At 49.2% G+C, this 19,610-nt stretch overlaps 2 protein-coding genes across 3 annotated transcripts; both read left to right on the top strand.

Moving 5' to 3' along the window:
* The first annotated feature begins 774 nt into the window (after positions 1 to 774).
* Positions 775 to 5,905, top strand: RPL26 (ribosomal protein L26). The gene is made up of 4 exons (XM_032431896.1): positions 775 to 914; positions 1,822 to 1,994; positions 3,114 to 3,254; positions 5,734 to 5,905. The coding sequence occupies exons 2-4, from the start codon at positions 1,827 to 1,829 to the stop codon at positions 5,860 to 5,862; spliced, it is 438 nt and encodes a 145-aa protein (XP_032287787.1). The 5' UTR covers positions 775 to 914; positions 1,822 to 1,826; the 3' UTR covers positions 5,863 to 5,905.
* A 1,201-nt stretch (positions 5,906 to 7,106) lies between these two features.
* On the top strand, positions 7,107 to 14,289 carry KRBA2 (KRAB-A domain containing 2). 2 transcript variants are annotated; one of them, XM_032431865.1, is made up of 2 exons: positions 7,107 to 7,639; positions 10,401 to 14,289. In XM_032431865.1, exons 1-2 carry the CDS (start codon positions 7,420 to 7,422, stop codon positions 11,648 to 11,650), a joined length of 1,470 nt encoding a protein of 489 aa, XP_032287756.1. In that variant the 5' UTR covers positions 7,107 to 7,419; the 3' UTR covers positions 11,651 to 14,289. The 2 variants fall into 2 exon arrangements, with proteins under 2 accessions (XP_032287756.1, XP_032287757.1); XM_032431866.1 differs by lacking the exon at positions 7,107 to 7,639 and adding an exon at positions 9,435 to 9,588.
* Positions 14,290 to 19,610: the final 5,321 nt, after the last annotated feature.

Genomic DNA, 19,610 nt, shown 5'->3' with positions numbered 1-19,610 from the left:
ACGTAAAGTGAGTAGAAGAGTGTACCCAGGACTCAGCAAGCTCGCTACATCTTACGAATTATCACGAAATGTGTGTCTTCCGTTAGTATGACACCGCATCATTCATTCAATGACAATGCATTTATTCATTCGACAGAAAAGGATCCCCCACCAGGTGCGCGGCCAGGCAAACTGCGGGAGCTCACCCCCCGCCCCCGCAGCCTGCCCCAGCATCCGTTTGCAGGGGAGCGCACCCCGTCCCACGCCCCGCTTCCATCACACCCTGAACCGAAGGACAGCGGGCAGTAACATTCAGAAAGGGGCACAGCTCTCCGCTTGCAAAGGCCTCCTTCCGAGTGTGGTCTCGGGCCGGCACCCTGGGCATCACCTGCGAGCTCGTTAGAAACGCAGGTGCACACCTCCTGACGCGGGGCAGGGACGGATCGCGGGGCGGGGCGGCAGCCAGCTCATCGAAAGACCGGCGCCCTCGATACGCCAGCGCCACGAGCCGTGTCCACCGAGCCGAGGTCCGGCGTCACCCGGCGGCCGCTAGTAAAACCTGCCCTTTCCCGGCGAATGGGGCACCCGCTCCCTCACCACGCCCTCACCACCGGGACAGTCACACCCTGAACAGCCCCCGCCACCAGCCCAGGAACGCCCCTTCCCGGAGCACCCAGGGGCAGAACCCAGATCTCCCCACCAAGGGAGGCACTAGGCCCTAGAAAAGGCAGTTTTGCAGTTCCTTGCAGTTCCCCTCCATGCCGCGGGGGGACACTAGTCATCAATTTCTTTCCCAGTTTCCTCTTCTCGTTCAAACCCCGCGCCTCTCTCGCGCCAAGAGGTGATCGGTCTCGCGAGATCTCTAGTCAACTTACAGAACCGGAAGTAACGTGTGGCTCTCTTCCCTCTTGCGGCCATCGCTGAAGCGGCAGCGGGTGAGTTTTGGCCGTGCCGGCGCGAGAAATCCACGGCCATCCGTTCGGGGGCGCGATGTCTTTTGACCCCAGGGGCCCGATGTTCTCCCGGCCGACGAATAGCACCCAGGGAGAGGGGCCAGGATGGTCTCGACCTGTTTTCCCGCAAGCTTGGGCGCCGCCGAGCCCGGGAAGAGAGGAGGAAAGGGGGTTTGGGAACTAGGTATCGGCTTCTGGAGGGGAAGGGTTCTGTGGGGATGGAGACAAGTCTAGACGGCGTAGTTTCTTAAAGAATGGCCTCGAAATAACTTCCTGGTAAAGCCAGGGAACTTGGAGGCCGCGGTCGCCCAGGAGAAGGCTTTTTGGCCCCGAGATGTGCAGCCCTTCCCAGGCTTGGGGACGAAGGAGCCGATGCATTTTGTAGGGAGCGGAATGTGCTCACACCCGAGTCCGTAGCGTATTGACGTTGGTTGGTCTTTGCAAAGCGTGGTGTTCTGATTGAATAACTGAGTTGTGGGTCTGTTTTGCCTTCACGCATCAGAGATGCGAGCCCCGTCTTGTCTGTCTCATTTCAAGAGTTTGGAGGGTGTGAAGTGAAGCAAGTGTGTTACTGATGGAGAATTTTTTTTTTTTAAGATTTTTTATTAGCACAAGCAGGGGGGAGCGGTAGGCAGAGCAGGAGAGGGAGAAGCAGACTCCCCGCTGAGCTGGGAGCCCTACGCAGGACCCTGGGATCATGCCCTGAGCCACCCAGGTGCCCGGGGAATTCTTTATCCCATAAACAAATAACAGAAAACATCCCGGTAGAACATGACCGTTTCCGTGGGCTTTCCGATCTCTCAAGGTGAAAGTTGCTGTTACCTGTTTGGAAACTGGACGAGATGGTGATCATTTAAGGGTTGACGTGTCTTTTTACTTTTATCTTTAGCCAAAATGAAGTTTAATCCCTTTGTGACTTCTGACCGGAGCAAGAACCGAAAGCGGCATTTCAATGCACCTTCCCACATTCGCAGGAAGATCATGTCTTCCCCTCTTTCCAAAGAGCTGAGACAGAAGTACAACGTTCGATCCATGCCCATCCGAAAGGATGATGAAGTGCAGGTCGGTACCACGTTCGGGTCATCTTGGCGGATGTCCCGCACACCAGACCTGGAAGAGGGATTGCGTTCTGGGAGTGATGCACCTGAGACGTTGCTCCCAGAACAGGAGTGCAAAAGGGAGCTAAAGAATCAAACAGGAAAAAGTATCGATTGTCCCAAGCGTCAGAATGAGGACATAACCAGAAGAAGAGAGGTGGTTCAGAACCAGCACGTTCCTTTGTGATGAGCTTTTTCTCGGTGTGGTTGGTCACCAGAGATGCGTTTGAGGACCAGCTCACTGGGATGAATCAAGACCCAGATACGGAAGCCCTAACCGAACCATCATTTTATATGGTGGTTTTGTGTTTACCAGTGAATAACTTGTCAAATCGATTTAAGTGAAAAGCTCTATACGTGTTTTCCTAGCTGTAGCCTGCAGCTGTTGATTACAAGATTCAGGCAAGTCTCTAAAGCAGCTTGCCTGGCCCTAGTATTTGAGGAGGTTAACGCCCATTTAAATAGAAAACCAGTCCCCAGATAGTGGCATGGGTTGACAACAGCCATTGGTTGCCACTGTACTGGTGCCAGATTTGCCCGGTGGTCTCTGTTTTCAAGATCTCTTAATGCGAGAAAATCTGCAGCTGGAAAGAAGCATCTGTGCAGAAGCACTTTTTGTTGCTTCCTGACAAACTGAGGATCACTAGGACTCTGGGGTAGGAAACTTAGACGTTGGGAAAGAACGGTTCCCATACGCACTTGCTGCTGCCCTCTCTGGCACTGGGTTGGACATGTTAATGGGTTGTGGATTTGATCTTGTGGCCTCTGGCTTCCTTTGAGATGGAGTAAAGTTCCTTGTTGTCAACCTGCTACGAAAAGCCAAAGTGGGCTCTTTTGACCTTTTACCAAGCCCACAGCTGCTTGCGGACCACCAGTTGATGGATGCCCTGTCCGTCACTAGATTTATACGGGGACATGGTTTATTGGCAGGTTAAAGCCAGAGGGAATTATTGGAACGTTTCCAGTATTCAAAATTGAAAGGACTTCTGTATCTGATAGAGTGAAGGATGTTTATGTGATTTGTAGCTTTCCTGGTTCCCAAGGTTAATCTTAATATTTCTGTTCTTTTTGAATTTACATTTAGGTTGTGCGAGGACACTACAAAGGTCAGCAGATTGGCAAAGTAGTCCAGGTTTACAGGAAGAAGTACGTCATCTACATTGAACGAGTGCAGCGAGAGAAGGCAAACGGCACAACCGTCCATGTGGGCATTCACCCTAGCAAGGTCGGTGGTGTTGAGAATGCTCACGAGAAGAGAAGGAAATTACAGGAAGCGTTGGCAGATGTGATTGCTTGTTTGCAGGGCCATGTTATCTTTTTCTCAAAAGCTACCGTGAACAAATCTTAACATCCAGGAAATAGGGTAATTTTCCTATTAAATGGAGCTGGTAGCCTCTTTGCTTTTAGTATTAAAGCCGAGTAAGCAGGGCGTCCGGGTGGCTCAGTCAGTTAAGTGTCCAACTCTTGGTTTTGGCTCAGGTCATGAGATCGAGCCCTCCTTCGGGGCTCCCCGCTCAGCACAGTATGGCTGAGACTCACTTTTCCTCTGCCCCCTCCCACTATGTGCTGTCTCGCTAGTGCTCTCTTGCTGGCTCTCTCCCCCACCCCCAAAATAAATAAGTAAATCTTAAAAAGATAAAGCCAAGTAATCAGTGTGGCAGCTTTACAACCCTGCAAAGTATTAATGGGGAAAAAAACTGAAGCCCAGAAACTAAGATCTTCTCATGGGTAGTGGTAGTGTTTGAGCCAGGATAGAAAAATCTGGTCTGTTTCCCATAGTACGTACCTGTTTGGGACTTGGATATGAATTCTCTGCTATTTCAGTCTCTTAATTTCTCTCTTCCAATTTCTAAAAGATCTTATGCTGCCATAAATCTGTTTTTACCGAAGTACGGGAAAGCTGAAGGATTGGTGTGGCAAAATTCCTGCATCTCTTTCACCTGGAATTCACTAGTAATATTTTCCCTACCCCCAGTGGATTACAAGCATCATGACACTTCCCTCTAATTCCTTTAGTATGTGTCTCCTGAGAGCAAGGACTTTGCCGATTTCTAGCCTTCGCCAGTCCTGTGTCTGAAACACCAGTAGATCAGCTGTTGTCCGGGTCACCGATCCAGTGATAGATTCTTAGTCTTTCCGAGGTAGCACAGCATGGGACGTAACAGTTTCCTTCGCTGTGGCTCAGTGATCGTCTTCATCTCTTTATTTCAGTCTAAGGACTTCAGGCCTCTAAAGGCAGAGGACTCTAACCCAGACCTCAACACCCAGTTGTCTTATTTTGGATTTCTGATTGATAACCTCAAACCTGATGTGTTCAGACTTACGATTTTGTCCACGGTTTGCCACCATCACGGTGTATGGCAGCTCTATCCTCCCATTTGCTCAGGACAAAAATGCCATTTATTGTTTATATCTCCACCCCACCCACCCACCCACCCCCATTGGCTGGTGCACGTTATACCCAGAATCCCATCTCTTTCCAGTGTGGCCTACAAGGCCTTCCTTGACCCCCTCACCAGCCACTTGTAGACGGCCCGTCTTTGTGACCTAGTCTGCTGGCCGCCTCGCGCCTCCCACAGCCATGCGGCTACTCATTGTGTCTGCTGTTAGCATCACCTGGCCACTTGACAGAATGCCAGATTCTGTTCCCAGCTTTACTGGGGGCAGGATCCAGGGATCTGTTTTAACAAGCTCTCCGGTTGAGTCTTAGGCTCACTTGAAAAACGCGCACCTATAAAACTTCTTTTTAAGTTCTCCTGCCTCTGGACCTTTGTACTTGCTGTACTTTTACCAAAACAATTCTTCACTTTCTTCAGATGTTCACCTTTCTTTTCAGGTGTTTGTCTTTTTTGTTTTCTATTAATGAAATACATTTGACCTAATGTGTAAATTCAAGGTGTGTAAGATGTTAGTTTGGTAGATTTGTATGTAAAAGGATTGGCATTGTAGCGATAATTAGCACTTCTAACATACTACGTAACTATTTTTAGTAGTTGGAGTAACGAAGTTCTGGTCTCTTAGCAAGTTTGATGATTATGAGACATATTGTGTCTATATCACTGCTGCACATTATATCTGTAGGACTTACGGTTTGTAAGTTTATACCCTTAACATCTGTCCTGTCCGCCATCCCTTACTGACCATTTTATTCTTGTTGTCACAGTGCGACTTTTTACAGTTCCACACGTCCCCAACATCATACAGTACTGGCGTCTGACGTCTGTCACTGTAACACGCTCGTTTCAGGTGTCCGCATGTAGCCTTGTCTCTTGGGCCTTTTTTAATCACCCCGTAGGACTTAGCCCCTGCTCGTCAGCTGTCCTCCCCCATATAGCCCTGTTTCTCTGTGTATCAGAGCCTGACGTACATCCACTTAGTTTTCTCTGTCCCCATACAAAGTACAGGCTCCATGATGGCAGAGATTTTCTCTTTTGGTCGTTTTATGCTGTGTTCCCAGACCTGGTTTAGTGCCCTTTTCCCCTGTTCCTCGCCTTCCTTCACAAGACCTAAATCTACCATCATCTGGAGACCTTTAACAATTAGATTGGTCACAACAAGATCTGTACTGTGGTTTTGTGGGTCGAAGCTACATTACATTCCAACTTGATGATTCTCAAGTGATAGTGGAAACAACAATGTGTATGACTTGGTTGGCTTGTGAAGCTGGTAACTGTAAAGCTTAGAAGTGTTTTGTTTTTCTGCAGGTGGTTATCACCAGACTAAAACTGGACAAAGACCGCAAAAAGATCCTTGAACGTAAAGCCAAATCTCGCCAAGTAGGAAAGGAAAAGGGCAAATATAAGGAAGAAACGATTGAGAAGATGCAGGAGTAAAGTAATCTTATATGCGACTTGAAATAAAAACTGTTAAAACGAAGAGCCTTTACTTCCTGTGCGGTGCTTGGGGAATACCACCTCCCTTCCAGTGGATGGGTTTTCGGGGAGGTCGGTGGCATTTGCTCCCTGGAGGCAGGCTGCCCCGTCCTGTGGCTTGATTCTGCTAAAGAAAAATCCTGTTTAAGTAGAGTGGGTTTTTCCATTTGGGCACCAGCTCTTTAATCATCGAGAGTAACAAAATTCTGAAACTGGGACTGATGGTGGGGTTTTCCCCGTTTTTACAGCAGGCAGCATTAGGGGGACACAGGGCTCGCTGAGAAGGCCCAGATAAAAGCCCTGTGGGCTACTGCCTTGAACCTGCCGTGTTGGGCGACGGCTGTGTAAGGGTGCGTTTGGGGTGCGTTTGCCGTGCTCCCACGGTTTTCTGCGGAAAAGGGACGTTGCTTGTGTAGACGCGAGGAGCCGCTGTGATTTGCAGCAGCGCCTGGACCGCTGTCCCCGGCTGTTCCCTACCGTCTTGGGTGCGCCGCTGCCGCCCGGAGCGGTGCCATCACGCCAAAATCTCAGAGCGGAAATGCTCGGGTTGCAGTTTGAAGTAAGAGCTGTTCATCTGGAACGTAGGTTCTCGGGGCTCCCGGACTCCGCAAGCGGGTGCTGTAGCTGGACTCGCTTTAGACGAAGCTTCCAGAGGCAGAGAGGAGACTGCAGCTTCCTCTCCTAACTTTCCAGGCTGCAGGCTTTGCAACAACGTGGGGAAAATCACCGGTTCTGCCGCGGGGGGCCGGGGCCAGTGGCTCGCTCCGCGCAGGCCCGCCGCAGGTACCCCCAGCCCCAGGACCGCCCGACGACAGGCGGCGCGGGACCCTCGCGGGACCCCGTCCGGCGCATGGAGAGGGTGCCGGGCGGCCCGCGGCGTCGGGGGCGGGGCTTCCGGCCGCGCGGAGCGGCTTCCGGTGCGAGCGGCGGCGCCGGCGGGAGGTGTGGCGGCGGCTGGACTCGGGCCAGCGGCGGGGGGGGAGGGGGAGGGCCCCCGACGCCGCGGCCCCCGGCGCATCGCCCTCGCCGCCCGGGCCCCCCTCGTCCCCCTGCCGACCGGCCTGGGTTCGAGGACCGCCGGCCCTCCCGCCTCTCCCCGGCCTCGCTCATTGGTTCAGCCCCGAACTGGCCGCCCTCGCGGCGGGGCGGGGAGGGGGGCGCCGAGCCCGCGGGGGTGCGGGGGGGGGGCGCCGAGCCCGCGGGGGTGCAGGGGGGGAGGCCACGCACGCCGGGGAGGCGGCTCCCGCAGCAGGTCGCCAGGAGCGGGCGGGCTGTCCGCCGGGAGGTGCGGGGAAGCTCGGCTAAGTGCTTCATCTGCGTTAGCCCCGCGTCTGCGTCAGGAAACCAGGACCTCGCCCCGTTGGGGCCGAGGGAGCCGACGACGCCCCAGTAATTCTGCCCTCCCCGTGCGCGGCCTCGCCGCGGCACCTGTGCGCCGAGTGTCCGCCTGCCGTCCTCTGAGCATCTCTTGCCTCGGCCCTGAATCCCTTGGCCCTCTGAGGGAATACCGCCCGGTAGATGGCTCAGCCCCTACCTGCTAGGCTGCGTACGCCTGAACCAGTCGACTACAAACGCAAAATAAAGTGCTCCAGAGCCCGGGCTCTCCAGAGGACGGAGAGGTGGCAATCGGCTGGAGTCGCTGAATGCAGCAGGAAGGCGGCTGAGCTGAGCCGGGCGGGGTTCGCAAGACCGATGAGAGGACCTTCCAGGTCTGGGACGCCAAAGCGAAGACTCCCAGGTGGGTGAGGAAGGGAGATGGCTCCAGTTTGCTCTAACCAAGGTCCTTTATCAGTTACCCCACCGTCACAGATCGCACCAGGAAACGCAACACGGTTCTTGCATGCTGCTGTGGAACAGGTGTTGAAAACCTAGATAACCGCAGGGATGGGCAGATAAGGCGGACACGTTAGTAGGGCCAGTAGGGCGCTTGGAGACGCTGGGAAACAGAGTGCAGGCTCTTCTAACCAGAGCCGCAACCAGCCAAGCAGCAATGCTCCCAGGGTGGCCAGGTGCTCCCCAAATCCAAGAAGGTCGGTCAAGATTCTTCTATGAAATCCCCCCATCTGAACGTATAGGTAAATCATTCTCATTCTTCAAAAAACAAACACTGATGGACTAACCAAATAGGTCTGTTAGCTAACTGGCTTTACCCAGCATAGTATAAGGACCGTATCTCATATTAAAGACAGATTTTGCATCTTTTGATTATAAATTATTTCCAGCCTGTCTTCATTCTTTTATAGGATGGAGATGAGGCTTTTCCTTCCTTTGCGGTCCCTCTTTCTCTCTGTCAAATAAGTCTTAAAAATCAATAAATAATTGTGACTAGTAGATGAAACAAACTGGTTTATTTACTGCAGAACTTCTCAGAGCCTTTATTATTTTTTTTTAATATTTTTATTTATTTGACAGAGAGAGTGTACAAGCAGGGGGAGCGGCAGGCAGAGGGAGAAGCAGGCTTCCCGCTGAGCAGGGAGCCCGATGCGGGGCTCGATCCCAGGACCCTGAGATCATGACCTGCGCTCAAAACCAAGAGTCAGACACTTAACCCACTGAGCCACCCAGGTGCCACCTCAGAGCCTTTAAAATGTCCGTTTACACTGAGGATCTTGAGCTCAGACTTAAACAGCATTTGCAAACATTCTATTTCTTCAACACTAAAATGTATGTTTTCCAACATAGTTAATTTGGATGTGTTCATTTAACGTAGGTTCTCTGTTTTTTCCCCTAAAAAGAAAGTCATCAGAAAGTCAGTGGTTTTATAGTCAGCAGTGTCTTAGAATCCAGTGATGCTGAGCACGGGAGTTTGAAGCCTTTTTAACGGAGAACCTTCAGGACCTCAGCTTAACCAAGACTCTTGCTCAGAGCTTTGAAACCTTCTCATCTTTCTCTGCTTCTCAGGATTCTGCCCTGCCCCTCGGCTCTGCATCTGATGGCTGGGATTCCAGGGATCTTGTTTTCCCCCAATTGTTGTTACTCCTGTTATCATCATGTGAACTCTTTCCCTGGCCGCATCACCATCCTACAACCTGGAGTGGTCCTAAGGAATCTCAAGTTGATTGTCAAGTTCACTCCCTGAGGAATTCTCCGATCTTGGTGGAGTGTGGACCATCTGGCGTACCTCTTTTTGGCATGATAATCTCCTGACAAATCTCTTTGCACATAGGTGCAGTTTTTCCATTTCTGGAAACAGACCCTGCCACCTGTATTCAGGGCCATGAGGCCTGTACCGGCAGGTTTCTCCCAGTCTTGGAATACTCAAGTTCACTTGGACTCTCTGCTTTGTTCTGGAAGTATGTGGGCCTCAGCTCAGGCAGGGTCAAAACAGTCTAGGCCTGCAGACCTCCCAGGAGGGCAGAACTTGTTTTCCTCAGCCACGAAGCTGGACTCATCTGGTTGGATAGGAGACCATTTCCTGACTTCTGTTACCTTCCTTGTAATATTCACGTGACTCACATTCCAAGTCAGTTATGCTGGCTGCCTTCATTCCTGGTACCCTCCACTGTCTCTCCCCCAGTCCTGCTGCGGCCGCTCCGTAGCCCAGCCCCAGGAATGGTCCCTGTGGCAGCAGCTGGTGTCATTTCAAGAGGTAGCGACATCTGAGGAGATGACCAAAGATTGGAACTGTTTGAAAGGTCTGCTGCAGGGACACAATGCTGGACAGTTACGAGAACGTGGTCCCTCAGGGTAAGGACTCAGAATCTTCATTCACTAACCCCGTGTACCGTCAAAAGGGGAACACTATCATTCAAAAAGTTCCCACTACTTTCTCCTTGATTCTCCTAAAATGAGCACAGACTCTTCAGCCACAAGAAATTAATTATGTTGGGGACACCTGAGTGGCTCAGTCAGTTAAGCGGCTGCCTTAGGCTCAGGTCATGATCTTAGGGTCCTGGGATCGAGTCCCGTATCAGGCGCCCTGCTCAGTGGGGAGCCTGCTTCTCCCTCTCCCCCTGCTCATGAGCTCTCTCTCTCTCTCTCACTCTTTCTCTCAAATAAATAAAATCTTTAAAAAATTAAAAAAAAAATTATGTTGGCTTTTTAGCCTTCCTAACGTCAAGTTCAGAGTTTGCTCTTATCATGTGGTACCTTCCAGCAACATTCTCCCATTTATATTATTTTAAAAGTTACTGAGGGAGGATATTTGTCTACTGCCTTAAGCATTTCCATGTATCCTCTCTCCTATTCAATTGATAAATAAAGACCAGTTAATTAGGTTTCACTTTATGAGCTAACAGTTTCATTTATTCTGTTTGCCTGAAGTCTAAAATTACTACATATTTCTATATCTATCTTAAAATTCTTTTGACCTACTCTGGTTTTGAGCGATCTTAGTTGGCTTTCTAGTTGCTTTATTCTGTTATCGCTTTATACTATGTTATCTTTCTTCTGTGTGGTAGTCTTCAAAAATCAGATGGAAGAATGAGGAACTTCAGAGGGAAAGTCTCCTAGAAGGAATATCGGCGATTTTAACTCTGTTTTCTCTCTCCCTTTCTTAGGCTCCTTCTTACAGTTCTCCACGATGCCCCAGAAAGCTGGAAATGACCCCCCTGGTGTTTCCACTACAAGTGATCTGGAAATGGAGATATATAACATGAGAGAAAAGTTTCTTAAAAGCGTGACAAAGTTAGTAGAAAGCAAAAGTTACAATAGCAAGGTATTTTCCAAAGAGAAGTACTTTCAAACGATAAAGGAAGTCAAAGAAGCTAAGGAAAAGGGGAAGAAGTCCTCGCGTGACTACCGCCGTGCAGCAAAATACGACGTGATCTCTGTGCAAGGCACAGAGAAACTGATAGAGGCGACCCATGGAGAACGGGATCGAATTCGGTATTACGTGCATAAGGAAGAGTTGTTTGATATTCTCCATGATACGCATCTCAATATTGGGCACGGCGGGCGGACACGCATGCTCAAAGAGCTACAAGGAAAATATGGGAATGTCACCAAAGAGGTCATTGTCTTGTATCTGACACTCTGTAAACAGTGCCACCAGAAGAACCCGGTACCCAAGAGAGGTCTTGCCCCCAGGCCCATGGCTTTTAAGGACACTGACTCCAGATGCCAAGTTGAAGTACTTGACATGCAGTCAAATGCCGATGGTGAGTTCAAGTTTATTTTATATTACCAGGACCACTTGACCAAGTTTATTATTTTACGGCCGTTAAAAGCGAAGCAGGCCCATGAGGTGGTCAGTGTCCTATTGGACATTTTCACGATTCTTGGTACACCTAGCGTGTTAGACTCTAGCAGTGGCGTGGAGTTCACAAACCAGGTTGTTCATGAGCTCAATGAAGTATGGCCGGACCTAAAGATGGTCTGTGGTAAGCAGCACCCTGGCCAGGGCCTGGGCTCCCTGGAGCAAGCCAGCCGTGACGTCAAGAACATGATAAATGCCTGGATGCAGAGTAACCGCTCACGTCGCTGGGCCGAAGGCCTGAGATTCATGCAGATGGTGAGGAATCAGCTGTTTGACATGTCCTTGCAGCGAAGTCCATACGAAGCAATGTTTGGTTTTAAGGCTAAACTTGGGCTGTATTCCTCAGACTTACCCCGGGAAACTGTGGCTGTCTTACAAACAGAGGAGGACCTGGAAATTGCCGAAGAACAGCTAGAAAGTAGCCTTTGGATCAGGCAGGAAGAAAGGGCTGAGGTTGGAGCAGACAGATCTGATATGGATGAGGACCTCGATCCCACCGCTCCGGAAGCTGCAGAGCCCAGCACCTCACAGGGGGCCCTCTTCTGCTGGTGACCAGGCCATCTGAGAAATGCTGCCAAATTCCCTGGGGAAAGGAACGTGAAGGCTGGACTCTCCCATCGGTCAAATTGTCCATGGCAGTCCTTGCTCAAAGGGGAAAAACGGGTCGGGTCTGTGACCTGGGGCCACCATGACAAACGACCACAACTTTGGCAGCCTAGAACAGCAGGAATTTATTCTCTCATCGTTCTGGGGGCCAAAAGTTCAGAATCAGGGTGTCAGCAGGGTTTGCTCCTTCTGGGGGCCCTGAGGAAGAGTCCATTCCATGCCTCTCTCCTTTCTCTGGTGGTTGCTGGCAATCCTTGGCTTGTACAAGTCCAGTCTCTGCCTCGTCTTTCTGTGGGTCTCCACATGGCCTTCTCCCCTCTGTCTCAGTGTGTGTTCTCCTTTTCCATCTCTTAAAAGGACACTATTGGATACCAAATCCATGTCATTGAGTTTAAGGCCCACCCCAGTCGAGGATGATCTCATCTCGAGAGCCTCCCCTTAATTATATTTGCAGAGACCCTTTTTCCAAGTGAGGTCAGATTCGCAGGTATTGGGGGTTTGGCCCTGGGCATATCTCTCTGGGGGACAGAGTTCTACCAACTACCGTCAGAAGAGGAGTATATTTGCCTGCAGAACATGAACTGATGGGGTCTGAAGTGTATAGAGCTGGTGGTGGTGCCCTCCACATATCTACCACGCATTCCTTCTGCCAAATCCTGCTCCTCAGACAACATCCCCAAAATTGGGAGCATCAGAGGAAAAGATGTAGATGAAGGACCAGTAACAAGAAAAGAGGTTGGTCCAGCATACCCTGGAGACTGGCCACCTCGGCACCTGCACTCTATTTCCTGCTTCAAGAAAAACTGTAGGTGCCATCCCTGCTCTCAGAACGGCACGCCTAGGGAATGGTGTGACCTGCCTGGAACATATTTTAAAAGTTGGCCAGAATTAAGACATGGCTGGGATTTGGGTCTGAGTCTGCCAGTTGTCTCTGCCTCAAGAATAGAAAAGCATGTCTTTCTGGAAGAGGTCAGTGCATTCCAGGAAATGACCAGTCACCAGAGACTCTGGAGCAAGGGGCAAATACGGGCCAGAGGTCCCTGCTCCGGCCAGAGAAGACTAGAGCAAGGGCCAGTCTGGGTCATGGTTCAGGGTAAGAAGAACTGACCTGGCCAAGGAGAAGGATAATGCCCTGGGTCTGTGTACTGCTGTGTTCCCACGGCCTAGACGAATGCCTAGCCTTTCGGAGGTGTTCAGTAAGGATTTGTCATGGGAACGAATGGTTCTGCAGAGATGGGCACAGGAAGGAGAGGGGCCTGGTCTTTATTCCCCCATGCACCCTTCCCGCATATCCTGGAGCCATCCAAAGCCCATACTGATGGCCCCTCAAGCCGGTGTCCTCCTCCATAAGGGACAGGACCTACCCCTACCACCTACAGAGGGCGAGAGACTGCCTGCTTCCCAGGGTGGTTGTGAGAACTCGTGAGAGAATGTGAAGGCCTTTGTCTAAACACTGAAGTTCTGCCACGTGAGTTGTCCTTGCTACCAGCGGGGCCCGTCTCCCACGTGAAAGCTGGAGGCCTCTGCCCTTCCTTTGCTGGTTAAACAGTGTTGCAGGGTGGCTACATGATTATTATTAGGAAGGAGGTGATCGCACCTTCCACCTTGTTTCCGGGGGCCACAGTCTTGCTCCATCCTTGGCCGGGACCTCACTCTGCATTGCTCCTTTGTCACCTGGCAGGGTCTCTCGGAGGCCCGGCTCGACTGTTGTTACCCACCCTCATGCTGACCTACCACCTCATGGTTGCCGGGCAGACCAGGAACCGCATCATGGACCATGCGGGTGAGAGGTGAAATGAGGCTCAGCATCTCCGCCTTCCCCGGGGAGGGGCTACAGATAACCCAGGTTTCCTGAGCTGCTGCATCGCCACTCTTCCTTCCCCTCTTACTTCGTAATATTGGTGGTGGGAGGGAGTTAGAGGTGGACACCAAGACCTGGCGTGGCCTTACTCTGCGTTTCAGCATCTGGAACAGAGGCTACTGGGGCACCACCAGATGCTTTCAGGGTCGGATGTGGTTTGTGTGTGAAACTTAAAACAATCACCACCGTCACTCTCAAAACGAGATTGCATATACACCTCTTGAAAACTTGGAAAACCCGGCCACACCAGGCCCACGTCTTTGCATTGCAACAAAGGCCTGGAGCTCAGTGGTAGCCCCCAGGGGGCAGTATGCGCATGTCCTCCAGGCGGCCACCATCTGGCCACGCAGAATCCGTGCATGTGCGTTTCTGTGGCCCGTTGCTGAAGAAAGGCACTGTGAAGTCATAATATGAACCAAGGCCAGAAACCGACCTCTGTTATCTTTAAGAATTTATGATGAAAGTGGCATTCCACATCAGCGGGAGGGGTGGTATTAGTTAATGGTGCTAGATCAGTTAGCTGTCCATCAGGGAACACGAAGTCTGATTCCTAAAGAAGAAATGGAACTATAAAAATATTGGGGAAAAATGGGGGGATTGTCATGATCTTGGAATGGAGAAAGCCTTCCTAAGCACTACATGAAATTCAAAAGCCATAAAAGAAAAGGCTGATATACTTGCCCTCATGAAAAATTTCAAATATCTATGGGAAATACTGCCGTTTAAAAAGTGAACAAAGATAAGAGACATTGGGAGAAAATATTTGCAACATCTAAAACATCCTAATTTTTAAAAAGGATGCTTACAAATGAATAATGGGAAGAACAGCCAATAGAGAGCAAACAGAGGCTACCCACAGAAGGAAAAGAAACGGGTAGTCAATGCTTCACGTGCCTGCGTGCAGCTGTGGGTGATCGAAGAACCCTGGGCTTGTCATCAGAGCAGGGCTCTCCGTTTCAATGAAACACACTCAAGTTATTTGAGAATCTTAATGTTCTCCATCGTGCATGTAGGAGAAGAGACACGGGCCTAGTGAGCCTGTCTTGATTGAACAAACCTTACTGATGAGGTACAGTGATTGCTACATTATTTTCAAGACAGCTGTATTAGTTTCCTGGGGCTGCCCCCAACAAACTGGGGGGGCCGAAAGAACAGAAATGTATTGTGTCACAGTTCTGGAAGCCAGAAGTCTGAGATCAAGGTGTCCGCAGGGTTGGCTCCTTGCCAGGGCGCTGGGGAGACTTCCGTGCCCCTCATAGCTTCTGGAAGCCTCAGGTGTCCTTGGGCTTGCAGATGACATTCTCTCCATGTCTTCGCATCTGTGTGTGTCTGTGTCTGAATCCGTGTCCAAGGGTCCCCTTCTAAGAAGGACCCCATCATGTTGGATTAGGGCCCACCCTAGTGATGTCATTTCAGCTTGATCGTCTGCATCCTTATTTGGCAATAAGGTCACATTCAAAAGTACTGGGAGGTATACCTTCAACATCTTTTTTGGGGGGGTGGATCCACCCCCCCAAAAAAGATGTAGGGGATACAGTTCAACCCAGAGCAGCAAGCAATCAGAAGGACAGTTTATTTTCAGAGGTAATTTTTATGCGGTGTAGCAACAATTTCTAAAGTCTTGGGAGACTTAACAAAATCCCAAATAACACTTGCAAGAGCAGATTATATTAACAGAAAACAAACAAAAAAAATTGGTACCAGTTACAAACGTTCATGCAAATCTTCGTTTTACTCAGAAGCAAACTGTGTTAAGAAAGATCTTGATACCTTGTCCTACTGGATCATTTGGCTTAGTTTTAATGATGTGGAATGACATCTACCCCCACATCTGTCAGCGGGAGTGTTGCCACATCTTTCCTAGACTCCCTTTGTGACTTATTGGAGACTTGCATTTTTAGGGCTAATCTCTAGAATTCTGTTAGGAGGCCCATGGAGTTCAATTTTACTAGAATACAATGGAGAGCGGGCTAACAAAGACTTTACTCAACAGTGAGGGAAGGAGTCTGTAGAATCTTTCTGCCACGGACCTCAAGCACTGCCTCTTGCATGTACACACCTGTAACCTTGACCGTCCCCTGAACTCCAAGCTCATCTGCGAGATGGAGCTGATGATAACCCCAGCCTCAGGTGGTGACCGCACCTGGTACTACCGTGGTGACCACCAAGTAAGGAAGGTATAGAATTGTTGAATCCATATGTTGTACACCCGAAACTAGTGTAGCATTGTATGTTGATGACGCTTCGATTAAAAAAAGCATTTGTTGAGTAATAATCCCCACCTCCCAGAGCTGTGATGAGGTTTATGGGAGGGGGGCGTATGTATGGGTGTTGATCAGTGCCCAGCCCTTGCGCCCCCGGCCCTCTGCCTGTTCTCACACACAGCATTGTGCTCAGCCACAGCCCGCCCCGGTGTGCTGGGTCAGGACATGCTCAGCCCGTCAAGGTTGAGTGCGCCGCTGCCATTCGCCTACCCTCGGAGTTCAGAAGTGCAGTGGAAAGAGCTACTCTGGTCCTCAAATACACTTCTGCTTTTTTGTGGGGGTTTATAGGGGATTTTGTGAGGTGGTTTTCTTAAAACGTTTGCTTTTGGCGGTAGGAACATCTGACATGAGATCTACCCTCTTATCAAATTTTTAAGTATACAATACAGTATTGTTAACTATAGGCAAAAATGTACAGATGTCTAGAATTTAGTCATCTTGCATAACTGAAACTTTATACCCACTGAATAGCAGTCCCCCATTTCCCCTCCCCCTAATCCCTGGCAACCACCATTCTGCTTTCTGCTTCGCTGTGTTTGACTATTTTGGATTCCTCATAGGACCAGAATCCTGCAGTATTTGTCCCATGTGACTGGTTTATTCACATAATGCCCTCAAGGTTCATCCACATGGTCACATGTAGCAGGGTTTCCTTCTTTTTTGAGGCTGAATAAACCATTGTGGGCACATAGTACATTTTCTTTATCCACCCATCCATCAATGGGGTATGTGAGTAGCTTCCACGTCTTGGCTCTTGTGAATAATGCTGCAGTGAACACAGGAGTGCAAATATCTTTCCAAGATCCTGATTTCAACTTGGGGAAATGTGTAGGAGTGGGGTTGTTGGATTATATGATATATCTATATTGAATTTTTTTTTTTTTTAGGAACCTCCATACTATTTTCCATAGTGGCTGCACCATTTTGCATTTCCCCCAACAGTATGCGAGAGTTCCTGTTTCCCCACATCCTCACCAACACTTGTTACCTTTTGGGTCTTATCGATAACGTTCCTAACAGGTGTGACGTGGTATCTCATTGTGGTTTTCATTTGCATTTCCCTGATGACTAATGATGCTGAACATCTTGTCATGTGCCTGTTGACCATTTGTATGTCTTCTTTGGAGAAATGTCTATTCAATTCCTTGGCCTATTTTTAAATTGGGCTATTTGGGTTTTTTGGTGGTAGTGTTTGGGGTGGTGGGGTTTTTTGTTTTTGTTTTTTTGTTTTTTTGCTTTGAGTTGAAGGAACTCCTTATATTTTTTGGATGTCAACCCTTTATCACTTAAATGGTTTGCAAATATTTTCTCCCATTCCATAGTTTGCCTTTTCACTGTGTCCTCCACTGTGCAGACACTTTTTGGTTTGATGTAGTCCCACTTGTCTCTTTTTGCTTTTGTTATCTGTGCTTTAGTGTCATACCCAAGAAATCACTGCCAAGACCAATGTCATGAAGCTTTTCTCCTGTGTGTTCTTCTAGGAGCGTTATAGTTCCAGGTCTGAACATTTATGTATTTAATCTATTCACTTCTGCTGTTAACAGAGCGGGGAGAAGCTTATTTTCCAGCAAGGTATTCCAACCCTCATGTGACAGTGCTTGAAACACTAGAAAGAGCTACACAGATGCTAATGGTACATGCCATGAGTTACCCTCCCAAAGGTCACCAGGGGACCCCCACTTCCTAGCCCATGGCTCCTGCTCAGTCCTAATCCATCTTGACTTCTTTGGGATGTTAAATCCACGTCAACTCTCATCCCACCTTCTTTTTTGTTTCCATGAAATGGAAATCTAGTGGGTTTTGTCCTACTTAGGACCACTCATGCATTCCTCCCTCGCTGCTACTCTCCCCCTCCTCCACTGAGATACTGTGTTCTGAGAACCTGGTTTTATTGTTCCCCTTTTCCTCATCCTCGACCATTTTTTTCTAGTCTGTGTCAACTGAAAGACTTGTGTGTGCAGAACTCCCTCAACCCCCTCCCCAGCTCCAGTCTTCACACTAGTTATGGTCTTCTCAGGGCCAGTAATCACCCCAGACATGCTGGAAAAGGTAAACTGAGGCACGTTAGCATTTGGAAGAGCCTGTTGGCACAAACATCGATTTGAATTGAGCAATGTTGACCCCAAAGTGGTTAGGAGTGCTCACCTGACAGGAGCTGGGGCAAGGTTTTTGCAGGAAGTCACTGAAGCAAAGTAAGGCAATTATTTGATTGGTTATCGCTTAAGCAGTCACCTTATTTAAGAAAGCCTAGTTGGCTGCTTGTGATGGGTTGTTCTTAAGTTTCACTTGCCTTGTACACCCGAAGTCTGGCCTAAGTTTTGGTTTGCTTATGTAGACTACCACAGTGTTAGCGCCACCCCAGTCTAATGGCCTCCTTGTTCGAATACTTTAACGATACCCTCTGTGTTCCCAAATTCTATTAATGGCACCACGGGATCACCTAAGGCACTAACCTCAGTCATCCTCAATAACTCATTCTTCCTCACTGGCTGCAGGCAATCATTGGCAGATGATGTCATTCCCTAGCAGTGGCGTTACGTTTTCCAAGCATGGATGTGACCTCTATCTATAATGCATGCCCTTCTAGACCTTCATCAAGAGATGGGGTTTGTCATCTCCTTGAACCTAGATAGACCTGCATTCCTGCCTTCACCAACAGAGTACAGAAGAAGCCGTGATATTTGTCTTTGGAGATTAAGTCACAAAAATACCACCTCACTGTTTTTGGAATGCTCATTCTTGGAACCCAACCACCATGCTGTCAGGAAGCCTAAGCTTTCCCTGTGGAGTGACTCACTTGGAAAGGAACCAATGCCTCCAGCCCTCAGCTCTTCACCAACAGCCAGAACCAACTTGCCAACCATGTGAGTAAGCCATCTTGGAAAGCAGACCCTCCAGCTCCCAGTTGATCTTCCCCAGATGATGCTGTACACAACAGAGATAAGCCCTGGCCAAATCACAGATTCCTGTGAAAAATACATGGTTGTAGTTTTAAGCTACTAAGTTTGTGGGTGGTTTGTTATGCAGTAACAGATAACTGATACCCTAACTCTGAAATGTCTCTTAAATCTATTACCATCTCGGGGCGCCTGGGTGGCTCAGTCGGTTAAGCGGCTGCCTTCAGCTCAGGTCATGATCCCAGGGTCCTGGGATCGAGTCCCGCATCGGGCTCCCTGCTCTGCGGGGAGCCTGCTTCTCCCTCTCCCTCTGCCTACTTGTGTTCTCTCTCTATCTCTCTGTCAAATAAATAAATAAAATCTTTAAAAAAAAAAAAATCTATTACCATCTCTCCATTTCCCTAAGTCAGGCGCCCATTATCTTGCTTAAATTGGGAGACAATCTGCCTCATGAATCTGTGGAAGCAAAGCTCTGCTCACAATAATAGTAAGCACCACTGAATGCCGATTTATCTTCAATGCTAAGGTGCTTTGAATTTATTCTGTTATTTAATCCTTACAATCCTACAAAGTGGTTTGAAGCTGAAGAAATAAGTTTAAGTAGCACAGCAACTTGACTTAATTTCTCTCTTTTACAGAGGAGGAAATGTTGCTCGGAAAGGGCATCTAGCCCAAGATCCAAACCCAAGTCTTTCTAAGTCCAAGGTCAGCTCTTAACAACCACCTTTCTTGCCCACGAATTTCTAGTGGTGCCTGTTGCTCATGGGAAAATGGCTTAACCCTGACTCCAAACTTGATATGCAAGTTGGCACACTGTGTGGTCCTGACTCGTGCACGATGAGCAGCTTCGGTTCTGTGTGTGGCCTCAGGGCTAGACATGTGAA

This window comes from Phoca vitulina, unplaced genomic scaffold (assembly GCF_004348235.1).
Source record: "Phoca vitulina isolate PV1807 unplaced genomic scaffold, GSC_HSeal_1.0 scaffold47, whole genome shotgun sequence".
NCBI lineage: Eukaryota > Metazoa > Chordata > Mammalia > Carnivora > Phocidae > Phoca > Phoca vitulina.
This window is presented reverse-complemented; position numbering and strand designations above follow the sequence as displayed.

What these genes read in the sequence shown, in the direction of transcription:
- KRBA2 (XM_032431865.1), top strand. Translation starts at nt 7,420, where the DNA reads ATGGCTCAGCCCCTACCTGCTAGGCTGCGTACGCCTGAACCAGTCGAC. An exon ending in GCCAAAGCGAAGACTCCCAG is followed by an intron (nt 7,640 to 10,400) that starts GTGGGTGAGGAA and finishes TCCCTTTCTTAG; the next exon opens with GCTCCTTCTTACAGTTCTCC.
- RPL26 (XM_032431896.1), top strand. Translation starts at nt 1,827, where the DNA reads ATGAAGTTTAATCCCTTTGTGACTTCTGACCGGAGCAAGAACCGAAAG. An exon ending in GAAAGGATGATGAAGTGCAG is followed by an intron (nt 1,995 to 3,113) that starts GTCGGTACCACG and finishes ATTTACATTTAG; the next exon opens with GTTGTGCGAGGACACTACAA. An exon ending in TGGGCATTCACCCTAGCAAG is followed by an intron (nt 3,255 to 5,733) that starts GTCGGTGGTGTT and finishes GTTTTTCTGCAG; the next exon opens with GTGGTTATCACCAGACTAAA.